General features: G+C 46.7%; 1 protein-coding gene across 1 annotated transcript in view; it reads right to left on the bottom strand.

The window, feature by feature from the left end:
- Positions 1-11,540, bottom strand: part of sned1 (sushi, nidogen and EGF-like domains 1) — a gene marked incomplete at its 5' end in the record, with an annotated part of 43,533 nt that extends 31,993 nt beyond the window's left edge. Inside the window, 6 exons of the mRNA XM_084163918.1 lie at positions 151-270; positions 3,478-3,615; positions 3,833-3,919; positions 8,539-8,646; positions 9,015-9,071; positions 11,429-11,540. Of these exons, the coding sequence (XP_084020044.1) occupies positions 151-270; positions 3,478-3,615; positions 3,833-3,919; positions 8,539-8,646; positions 9,015-9,071; positions 11,429-11,540 (622 nt within the window). The remainder of the gene's footprint in view (positions 1-150; positions 271-3,477; positions 3,616-3,832; positions 3,920-8,538; positions 8,647-9,014; positions 9,072-11,428) is intronic.
- Positions 11,541-11,968: the final 428 nt, after the last annotated feature.

Raw genomic sequence — 11,968 nt, 5'->3', positions numbered from 1 at the left:
AGAACATATTCACATCAACCAATCAGTGTGGGGGGAATCATTGCAGTAGAATTAATAATGAATAATGGGTTCTTCAACCCGGACCCTGACCCAGCCAAACAGGCTAATTGTTTCCTATGTCTTATTAGGTGAATGATAATGGCATACTACCTTTCTCACAGTGCTTCCCTCTGTATCCAGGCTTGCAGTCGCAGGTGTAGCCTCCATCCCTCTCATAGCAGTAACCCCCATTCAGACACGGAGACGAATCACAGACCGATCGCGGCTGTACTGGAAAACACACGCACCGACTTGACCGAGTTCCATCACAACACACACCGACTTGACCGAGTTCCATCACAACACACACCGACTTGACCGAGTTCCATCACAACACACACCGACTTGACCGAGTTCCACAACACACACCGACTTGACCGAGTTCCATCACAACACACACCGACTTGACCGAGTTCCATCACAACACACACACACACCGACTTGACCGAGTTCCATCACAACACACACACACCGACTTGACCGAGTTCCATCACAACACACACCGACTTGACCGAGTTCCATCACAACACACACACACACCGACTTGACCGAGTTCCATCACAACACACACACACACCGACTTGACCGAGTTCCATCACAACACACACACACCGACTTGACCGAGTTCCATCACAACACACACCGACTTGACCGAGTTCCATCACAACACACACCGACTTGACCGAGTTCCATCACAACACACACACACACCGACTTGACCGAGTTCCATCACAACACACACACACACACCGACTTGACCGCATTCTATCACAACACAGACACGGGGGGGGGGGGGGGGGGTAACCTGAGTGATGGGCTTTTAACTAATAACTCTGTTTTTCAATGTGCCTCCTGTGCCTTTTTCAAGGCTCTTTTCATTGTCTGGGCTGCGCTCTCCACCAAGCCATTCGTGGAGGGGTGGTAGGTGGCAGGGGGTGATATGACGAATTCCATTGGTCACCAGAAAAGGCCTTGAACTCCGCACTCATAAAGATGGCTGCATTGTCTGATACGAGTGTTTGGAGAAGACCATGAGTACTGAACACCTCCCTGAGATGCTCAAGTTTGCAGTGCGGACTGGGAAAACTTCAAGCCGTTTGCAGTGAACATCCACAGCCAACGAGAACATCTCCCCAAGGAAAAGGCCCTGCCTAGTCAATGTGCATGTGAGTCCAGGGTTTTCCAGGAAACTCCCAAGGGCTGATGGGAGCTTGTGCTGGAGCATTTCGTACCTGCTGGCAAGTAGCACACGACTGGACCTGCTCTTCCACTGCTTTATCCAATCCTGGGCCACCACATGTACGCTCTTGTTGTTTTGCTTTCATTCTGGATACATTTACGTCATTTAGCAGACGCTCTTATCCAGAGCGACTTACAGTTAGTGCATACATTATTCTTTTTTAAATTTTTATACTGGCCCCCCATGGGAATCGAACCCACAACCCTGGCGTTGCAAACGCCATGCTCTACCAACTGAGCTCCCTCCCTGCCGGCCATTCCCTCCCCTACCCTGGACGACACTGGGCCAATTGTGCGCCGCCCCATTGGTCTCCCGGTTGCGGCCGGCTACAGCAGAGCCTGGATTCGAACCAGGATCTCTAGTGGCACAGCTAGCACTGCGATGCAGTGCCTTAGACCACTGCGCCACTCAGGAGGTTACACCTGGGTGCGACTTGTGGAGTTCCTCCACTAAAGGTGACATCACTACTTGAAGGCCCCCCCAAAGCAGGATGCTGTCCTCCACCGAGAGTTTGTTTCTCCTTTTAAAATACGGCAGCAACGCCTCCGTAGGACAGTGGGCCGGCCATCTCTCCTGGACAAAGCTGCTGACTTTGGTGAGAAGAGGGTCTCCTACAGTCTCCTCTCTTCAGTTGCCGATGGTCTATTGGAGCTCTCTGGTGCCCAGTTCAGGGGGTTCTTCTGGGGTCTTTGGGCATCAGCGTTAGCGATGGAGTGTAAGAGACGCTGAGACCATCAGCGTTAGCGATGGAGTGTAAGAGACGCTGAGACCATCACCGTTAGCGATGGAGTGGCTCAGTCTGTACAGTAACTCATATTGTTATTTGCGCTAACACGAGGGCCCATCTTTGCAGTCGCCCGAAAAGGTGGATGTGTGTATTTTCTTCAGCTCACCCAGGGTGCCAGCAAGCAAGACGTGAAGCTGACTAGCCTCTCTGTGTTGTTCCCCAATCTTCTGAGATAACACCGCCCCAATCCCGTATGGGGAGGCATCACTTGTGATGATGAGTGGGCGCTTTGGGTCGTAAATGCACAGGCAGTGCTGAAGACGACAGCAAGTCCTTCGATTTCTGGAAAGCTGTTTTCTGGGGTGTGTGCCACTTCCATTTGGCTCCAGCTTTCCGGAGGAGATGCAGTGGGGACAGGACAGAGGCCAGGTCAGGAAGAAAGCGGCCACAGTAGTTTAACATCCCAAGGTAGGCCCGTAGCTCACTAACATCCTTGGGTTCTGGGGCCTCTTTGATTGCTCTCACTTTCCTGTCCAGGGGTTGAAGCCCGTTGGCTGTGACTTTGTGCCCCAAGTTCTCCACTTCGGCGGCCAGGAAAACACATTTGGATTCTTCAAGCAAGGCCTGTGCTCTCCAGTCTTGATAGCACTATTTCAAGTTTTTTTTAGATGGTCTTCCTCAGTGACAAGGATATCATCCAGTAGGTGGTCTTCCTCAGTGTCACCGGTGATAATGATAACATCCAGGTATACAGCAACTAAACCCATCACACGTGTTACCACAGTCACACTTCATCAACACCAAAATAAATCCTATTTAAATGTCTCTCTCCCAAACAGTGAATGTGACTCTCACACACACATCGGGCAACCGCCTCGAAACACAAAAGACACAAGTCTTTATCGCTATGGTAACCAGGCTCTCGTGTACAGCAACACAGAATGCAGAGGGACCAATCCTTGGGTTTGTACAGAAGAAGAAGAAGAAGAAGCAGAGGTAGAGGCAGAGGCAGAGACAGAGACAGAGACAGAGACAGAGGCAGAGGCAGAGACAGAGACAGAGGCAGAGGCAGAGACAGAGACAGAGACAGAGACAGAGGCAGAGGCAGAAGAAGAAGAAGAAGAAGAAGAAGAGGCAGAAGAAGAAGAAGAAGAAGAAGAAGAAGAAGAAAAAGAAGAAGAAGAAGAAGAAGAGGCAGAAGAAGAAGAAGAGGCAGAAGAAGAAGAAGAAGAAGAAGAAGAAGAAGAAGAAGAAGAAGAAGAAGAAGAAGAAGAAGAAGAGGCAGAAGAAGAAGAAGAAGAAGAGGCAGAAGAAGAAGAAGAGGCAGAAGAAGAAGAGGCAGAAGAAGAGGAAGAAGAAGAAGAAGAAGAAGAAGAAGAAGAAGAAGAAGAAGAAGAAGAAGAAGAAGAAGAAGAAGAAGAAGAAGAAGCAACAGCATCAGAAGCAGCAGAAGAAGACGGTAGGCTCTTACCATAGGGAGGATAAAAGTCCTTGTGGTCAACGTCTGCCACACCTGTCTGACAGGTACACAGGTAGGTTCCTCCGTACTCCAGACAGGGTCCTCCGTCAGGACACGGCCTGTTGTTGCTGCATGGGGTCTGGGTCACCTCTGTGGAGGACAGGAGGGTCAGAGAGATAAACATCATGTCAAGGCAACCTTGCAGCCTACTAGCCTGGTTCTGTGTGCTATGTGCTAGCTCAGTGAAAGCAAGGTGTAATCCACACCATGAAATGAACTAGGAATGCGTCTTTCTGTTACCAATGATAGGCCAGTGTAGAATATGAGACTGGACCTACAGTGTATTAATATAGATATGATACATTACCAAACTGACAGTAGAGTCCGGTGAAGCCCGAGGTGCAGTCACAGGTCCCGTCCACACAGACCCCCCCATTCTGGCACAGACACTCTTCTGACGAGACAAACAGAAGAAGAGGAAACCTTTATTATCTTACAAAAGTATAATAATAATAATAATAATAATAATAATAATAATAATAATAATAATAATATGCCATTTAGCAGACGCTTTTATCCAAAGCGACTTACAGTCATGTGTGCATACATTTTAACGTATGGGTGGTCCTGGGGATCGAACCCACTACCCTGGCGTTACAAGCGCCGTGCTCTACCAATTGAGCTAAAGTCACAAAAAGTTCAAGACACTGACAGAAGAGCACACATCCTGCTGGGACACTAGATATTGGCTGATAGGGTTTTTTATTTGATTCATTAGGATCCCCGTTAGCCGACGCTAATGGTGACAGCTAGTCTTACTGGGGTCCGACACATAATGAAAAATACATTACAGACAAAATAAATGACTTTAAAATGTACATACATTTAAAAACATGTGTGCATCTATCAGTTACATACATGTCAGTACATACACACAACAAGTAGGTCACATGGGGGAGAGGCTTGTGCCATGAGGTGTTGCTTTATTTGTTTCTTGAAACCAGGTCTGCTGTTAACTGGCGCTATATAAGACGGAAGGAAGTCCCATGCACTCATGGCTCTGTATAATACTGTACGCTTCCTTGAATTTGTTCTGGACCGGGGGACTGTGAAAAGACCCCTGGTGGCATGTCTGGTGGGGTACGTGTGTGTTTCAGTGCTGTATGTGAGTTGAATATGCAAACAATTAATTCATTTAATGAATGTTTCTTATAAAAACAAGAAGTGACGCAGTCAGTCTTTCCTCAACTGTCAGCCAAGAGAGACTGGCGTGCACAGTATTAAGTAGTTCTCAAACTGGCATGCATAGAAGTACGAAGGGTAGTTCTCAAACACATGTCTTTAGGCTGCATCATCACCAGTATCCCAGTCTCAGTCCAACATTGGAGGTATCGGGAGATGGCCAACATGTGGGGAAAGGAAAGGGGGATACCTAGTCAGTTGTACAACTGAATGCCTTCAACTGAAATGTGTCTTCCGCATTTTACTCAACCCCTCTTGGGTCTTTACTGTAAACCAGGAAAACTGTTTGGCTCGAGGGCCACATCGCACAGATTATTTTTTGACCGATTTGTTTGTCAAAATATATAGGTCTGTTATAATTCCTACATGATTTCTATCAAGTTCAAGAGTGGCCTGGAGTGTTTTTTAACCCAAAATTATAATTGATGATATGGAACAAGTTTTGTGATGTGAGTCCCAAATGGCACCCTATTCCCTATATAGTGCACTACTATTAGCCTATGGGCTCCGGCCAAACGTAGTGCGCTATATAGTGGATAGGGTTCCATTTGGGATGCAAACGTGAACAAAATGGAGCTATGGCCCCTGGGGCAATTAATGCACTGTTAATTAGATGGAGAGGTTTTCATTGGCCGTCGGTGTGCAGTGTGTGTGCGTGTGTGTGTATAAGTGTGTGTGTGCGTGTGTGTGTATAAGTGTGTGTGTGTGTGTGTTCGTGTTTGGAAGGCCACATTCTCTTTGATCTAGGAGGTTGATCCTTCCCTTCCCACGGGAGTAATAAAAAAAAAAAAAAAAGTAATGTATGCACTAACTGTAAGTCGCTCTGGATAAGAGCGTCTGATGAATGACTAAAATGTTTTTAAAAATGGTATTAGGCGGCTCTCCTCCCGTCCCGTGACCCGCTACCTTCTCTCTCTCCTTCTCTCTCCTGCTACCTTCTCTCTCTCCTTCTCTCTCCCGCTACCTTCTCTCTCCCGCTACCTTCTCTCTCTCCTTCTCTCTCCCGCTACCTTCTCTCTCCCGCTACCTTCTCTCTCTCCTTCTCTCTCCTTCTCTCTCCTGCTACCTTCTCTCTCTCCTTCTCTCTCCTTCTCTCTCCTGCTACCTTCTCTCTCTCCTTCTCTCTCCCGCTACCTTCTCTCTCTCCTTCTCTCTCCCGCTACCTTCTCTCTCCCGCTACCTTCTCTCTCTCCTTCCTCTCCTTCTTTCTCTCCTTCTCTCTCTCCTTCTCTCTCCCGCTACCTTCTCTCTCTCCTTCCTCTCCTTCTTTCTCTCCTTCTATATCTCCTTCTCTCTCCTGCTACCTTCTCTCTCTCCTTCTCTCTCCCGCTACCTTCTCTCTCTCCTTCTCTCTCCTTCTCTCTCCTGCTACCTCTCTCTCCTTCCTCTCCTTCTTCCTCTCCTTCTATCTCTCCTTCTCTCTCCTGCTACCTTCTCTCTCTCCTTCTCTCTCCCGCTACCTTCTCTCTCTCCTTCCTCTCCTTCTTTCTCTCCTTCTCTCTCTCCTTCTCTCTCCCACTACCTTCTCTCTCTCCTTCTCTCTCTCCTTCTCTCTCTCCTTCCTCTCCTTCTTTCTCTCCTTCTATCTCTCCTTCTCTCTCCCACTACCTTCTCTCTCTCCTTCTCTCTCTCCTTCTCTCTCTCCTTCCTCTCCTTCTATCTCTCCTTCTCTCTCCTGCTACCTTCTCTCTCTCCTTCTCTCTCCCGCTACCTTCTCTCTCTCCTTCCTCTCCTTCTTTCTCTCCTTCTCTCTCTCCTTCTCTCTCCTGCTACCTTCTCTCTCTCCTTCATCTCCTTCTTTCTCTCCTTCTCTCTCTCCTTCTCTCTCCCACTACCTTCTCTCTCTCCTTCTCTCTCTCCTTCTCTCTCTCCTTCCTCTCCTTCTATCTCTCCTTCTCTCTCCTGCTACCTTCTCTCTCTCCTTCTCTCTCCCGCTACCTTCTCTCTCTCCTTCCTCTCCTTCTTTCTCTCCTTCTATCTCTCCTTCTCTCTCCTGCTACCTTCTCTCTCTCCTTCTCTCTCCCGCTACCTTCTCTCTCTCCTTCCTCTCCTTCTTTCTCTCCTTCTCTCTCTCCTTCTCTCTCCCACTACCTTCTCTCTCTCCTTCTCTCTCTCCTTCTCTCTCTCCTTCCTCTCCTTCTTTCTCTCCTTCTATCTCTCCTTCTCTCTCCCACTACCTTCTCTCTCTCCTTCTCTCTCTCCTTCTCTCTCTCCTTCCTCTCCTTCTATCTCTCCTTCTCTCTCCTGCTACCTTCTCTCTCTCCTTCTCTCTCCCGCTACCTTCTCTCTCTCCTTCCTCTCCTTCTTTCTCTCCTTCTCTCTCTCCTTCTCTCTACTGCTACCTTCTCTCTCTCCTTCATCTCCTTCTTTCTCTCCTTCTCTCTCTCCTTCTCTCTCCCACTACCTTCTCTCTCTCCTTCTCTCTCTCCTTCTCTCTCTCCTTCCTCTCCTTCTATCTCTCCTTCTCTCTCCTGCTACCTTCTCTCTCTCCTTCTCTCTCCCGCTACCTTCTCTCTCTCCTTCCTCTCCTTCTTTCTCTCCTTCTATCTCTCCTTCTCTCTCCTGCTACCTTCTCTCTCTCCTTCTCTCTCCCGCTACCTTCTCTCTCTCCTTCCTCTCCTTCTTTCTCTCCTTCTCTCTCTCCTTCTCTCTCCTGCTACCTTCTCTCTCTCCGAGGATCCTGCTCCTTTTTCCAGGCAGGAAAGTATTTGGGGGATTTAGGAGAGTCCTTCTAGGAAAGTTATTTAGGAGAGTTATTTCAGTTCAAGGGTGAGGTGTAGCGTGAATTTGCAACGCCTCACATACTATTAAAGAGCTTTTGGAGGAGCAAGTGGCAGAGGCAGAGTCAGCCTGCGTCCCAAATGGCACCATGTTCCATATTTAGTGCATTACTTTTGACCAGAAGTAGCGCACTATGTAGAGACTAGGGTGCCATTTGGGACTCAGCCAGAGTCCCCTCGTCAAAAGTAGTGCACTATGTAGGGACTAGGGTGCCATTTGGGCTCTGCATCGCGCCACTCTGATGCCAGGCATATTACACCAGCCTTGTCTGATGAAACGACCTGAATAAATACCAACCATCAGCTCCAGACCGTAAAGACAGAGGCTCCTGTCCATTCAAGTCTAGACGAAGCAGCACTTCCCCTTGTTGGTAAACTAATAAAACGGGCCATAAAGCAATTCTTCCCAACATCAAGCGACTGTTGTTCCCCAGGATCCCGTCGTAAAACAGGGCGCGGTTCAGATAACTGTCTGTGGTGATAATTAACATCATCAATCATCACAGCAGAGTAGAGCAGACTCTCCCTTCCTCACAGGCACAGCTCAACACATTCCTGTGGGATAGCAGGATAGCTAGTAGCTGCATAGCTAGCTAGTCCCTCTCTCTCGTCTACACTGTATCCGTCTTCTGTACGATACCTGTAGCTGTCCAACTGTCTTCAGCTAGAGCAGACTCTGGTCCACTACCTGTGGGATTACATGTAATATACTGTAGCTAGTCCCTCCTCTCATCACAGCCCTCTGTCCAGCTAGAGTTGCCTACTTACAGATGTAGGATCTTAATTTGATCACTAAGAATTGTTGCTAAGAATTTTCCTGCACAGCAGGAAGTGCAGATGAGCTTTATGATTTACATAAATTCACTGAAAACCCGCACTGACACACAGTTACATTAACAGTATTGCACTTTTCATGTGGCGTAATTATGCCCAGCTAATAGTCTAACCACCGATCAAGCAACATTATGGACTAAACGTTTATTTTGCTACGACAACACTGGTCAAATTAAAGATCCAACATTTGTAGCTGAGGCTTTGGCCCAGTGTCTACCTTCACAGTTGTCACCATAGAAGCCCTGGATGCAGGCACAGCTGTAGTTCCCTGGGCCGATGTATTCACAGATCTGATGGTTCTCACAGCCCTCCCTCTGACAAGACACTACCAGACAGAGGACAAAGAGATAAGTTTAGGATTACGTGTGGACACAGATTTATAACAGCTAATTTAGTTCATGCCTATGCCAGGGCTGCTAGGGCAATACAGTGTGTGATGCAAAAAAACACGTAGGGAACAGGCAAGTACTGTACTTTGTAAGAAAACAAGGGTTTGCAATAAAAAGGTTAAGAAATGATGAACTCTCATTTGAGAGAGGCATAGTTATCACATCCAACATGTCCACAACTCTTTTGTATGTGACTGAGAGAGGTGGTTCCGTCTTCCCAATCACTGTCAATAGACTTGGCGCTGATTCCATGCTTCTCATAAAAAGTATTATGTCCTACAAGTGTGTATAACTCAGCTTTTACCTGTTTGATTTTCAGTTTGAGGAGTCGATGATGAATTCACCTGGACCACCACCAACTCTATGAAAGAAAATTCGAAGGCTTGAGGCTTTCTAGCGGAAAGTGTTGAGTCTAATAATTATTCAGGCAAGGAGAAAATGTCTCACAGACTACTACTCCTACTACACTGCAGCAATATTACAGAAAGGGAGCTCTTCCTTTCTCTCTGTTTTGTGTTGTTGCTCATAGTGGAGAAGCCCAGGGCCCAGGCCTCAGCTCTCAGCCGTTAGCTAACCACACCGATGCTGAGGCTGTGAAAACAGACGACGCCGCAAAACCTCTCAAAAAACAAAACAAACATCAGGTCACTCTAACACAGAGCTCCTAGCCACACTCAGGTGTGCGTCCCAAATGGCACCCTATTCCCTATGTAGTGCACTACTGCCAATGGGCTCTGGTCAAAAGTAGTGCACTACTGTCAATGGGCTCTGGTCAAAAGTAGTGCACTATAAAAAATGTATGGACTCACTAACTGTAAGTTGCTCTGGATAATAGAGCGTCTGCTAAATTACAAAAAAAAAGTATATATATACAGTGGGGAGAACAAGTATTTGATACACTGTCGATTTTGCAGGTTTTCCTACTTACAAAGCATGTAGAGGTCTGTATTTTTTTTTTTAATCCAGAAAATCACATTGTATAATTTTTAAGTAATTAATTTGCATTTTATTGCATAACATAAGTATTTGATACATCAGAAAAGCATAATTTAATATTTGGTACAGAAACCTTTGTTTGCAATTACAGAGATCATACGTTTCCTTTAGGTCTTGACCAGGTTTGCACACACTGCAGCAGGGATTTTGGCCCACTCCTCCATACAGACCTTCTCCAGATCCTTCAGGTTTCGGGGCTGTCACTGGGCATTACGGACTTTCAGCTCCCTCCAAAGATTTTCTATTGGGTTCAGGTCTGGAGACTAGCTAGGCCCCTCCAGGACCTTGAGATGCTTCTTACGGAGCAACTCCTTAGTTGCCCTGGCTGTGTGTTTCGGGTCGTTGTCATGCTGGAAGACCCAGCCACGACCCATCTTCAATGCTCTTACTGAGGGAAGGAGGTTGTTGGCCAAGATCTTGCGATACATGGCCCCATCCATCCTCCCCTCAATACGGTGCAGTCATCCTGTCCCCTTTGCAGAAAAGCATCCCCAAAGAATGATGTTTCCACCTCCATGCTTCACGGTTGGGATGGTGTTCTTGGGGTTGTACTCATCCTTCTTCTTCCTCCAAACATGGCGAGTGGAGTTTAGACCAAAAAGCTCTATTTTTGTCTCATCAGACCACATGACCTTCTCCCATTCCTCCTCTGGATCATCCAGATGGTCATTGGCAAACTTCAGACGGGCCTGGACATGCGCTGGCTTGAGCAGGGGGACCTTGCGTGCGCTGCAGGATTTTAATCCATGACTGCATAGTGTGTTACTAATGGTTTTCTTTGAGACTGTGGTCCCAGCTCTCTTCAGGTCATTGACCAGGTCCTGCCGTGTAGTTCTGGGCTGATCCCTCACCTTCCTCATGATCATTGATGCCCCACGAGGTGAGATCTTGCATGGAGCCCCAGACCGAGGGTGATTGACCGTCATCTTGAACTTCTTCCATTTTCTAATAATTGCGCCAACAGTTGTTGCCTTCTCACCAAGCTGCTTGCCTATTGTCCTGTAGCCCATCCCAGCCTTGTGCAGGTCTACAATTTTATCCCTGATGTCCTTACACAGCTCTCTGATCTTGGCCATTGTGGAGAGGTTGGAGTCTGTTTGATTGAGTGTGTGGACAGGTGTCTTTTATACAGGTAACGAGTTCAAACAGGTGCAGTTAATACAGGTAATGAGTGGAGAACAGGAGGGCTTCTTAAAGAAAAACTAACAGGTCTGTGAGAGCCGGAATTCTTACTGGTTGGTAGGTGATCAAATACTTATGTAATGCAATAAAATGCAAATTAATTATTTAAAAAAATCATACAATGTGATTTTCGGGATTTTTGTTTTAGATTCCGTCTCTCACAGTTGAAGTGTACCTATGATAAAAAATTACAGACCTCTACATGCTTTGTAAGTAGGAAAACCTGCAAAATCGGCAGTGTATCAAATACTTGTTCTCCCCACTGTATATATATATATTTTTTTATTTTTATTTTTTTTGTGGCCGCAGACCCCACTGAGAACCCCTGCGCTATACAGTGCACTGCTTTTGACCAGGAACCATCGGACCTGTGTTTTGTCTCCTCTCTAGCTGGCATTCACTGGCAGAATCAGAGTCAGGATGAAATGGCACCCCAAAGGTAGTGCATTATATAGAGAATAGAGATGACATCTGGGAGGCAGTCAGAGTCTGTTGAATAGCACTTCCCTTTAAAGAAGGAGAGTTTTATCAGTAGCTCACCTGTCTCACAGTGTGTCCCGGTGAAGGCAACAGGACAGGTGCAGGCGTAACCATTCACCTCGTCTTTACACTGTCCTCCATTCAGGCAGGGCTGGGAAACACACTCATCCATGTCTGGAATGGATCCACAAACACAACAAAAACATCAAGCCTAATTCATCAATGTGGGGATTTGAAATGGAATTAGGAATGGAACACTGACACTACCTTCAAGGTGCATGAATTGAAGAGGAAATTACACAACTATTGGAGGACAGTGGAAGTTAATATAAAGTAAATGGGATTTGGAATGGAGACATTTTCTAGCTAGTAATTAATATAAAGTTGAAGGACGCCTTCTTATCCATCTGTGTACAGAGGAACAGCATAGTGTATTGTTGTCTGTGTGTTGACACAGAGCTGGATCAGGGAATTTATCTTCAGCAGGTGCACTGTTTCACTTACCAGCTGTCTGGTATTAAGGTGTAATCTGCTACCAGCTGTCTGGTATTAAGGTGTAATCCGCTACCAGCTGTCTGGTATTAAGGTGTAATCTGCTAC

The sequence above is a fragment of the Coregonus lavaretus genome, assembly GCF_964263955.1.
Source record: "Coregonus lavaretus genome assembly, chromosome: 6".
Taxonomy (NCBI): domain Eukaryota; kingdom Metazoa; phylum Chordata; class Actinopteri; order Salmoniformes; family Salmonidae; genus Coregonus; species Coregonus lavaretus.
Note: the sequence above shows the minus strand (reverse complement) of the source record. Positions and strands in the feature narration are given on the sequence as shown.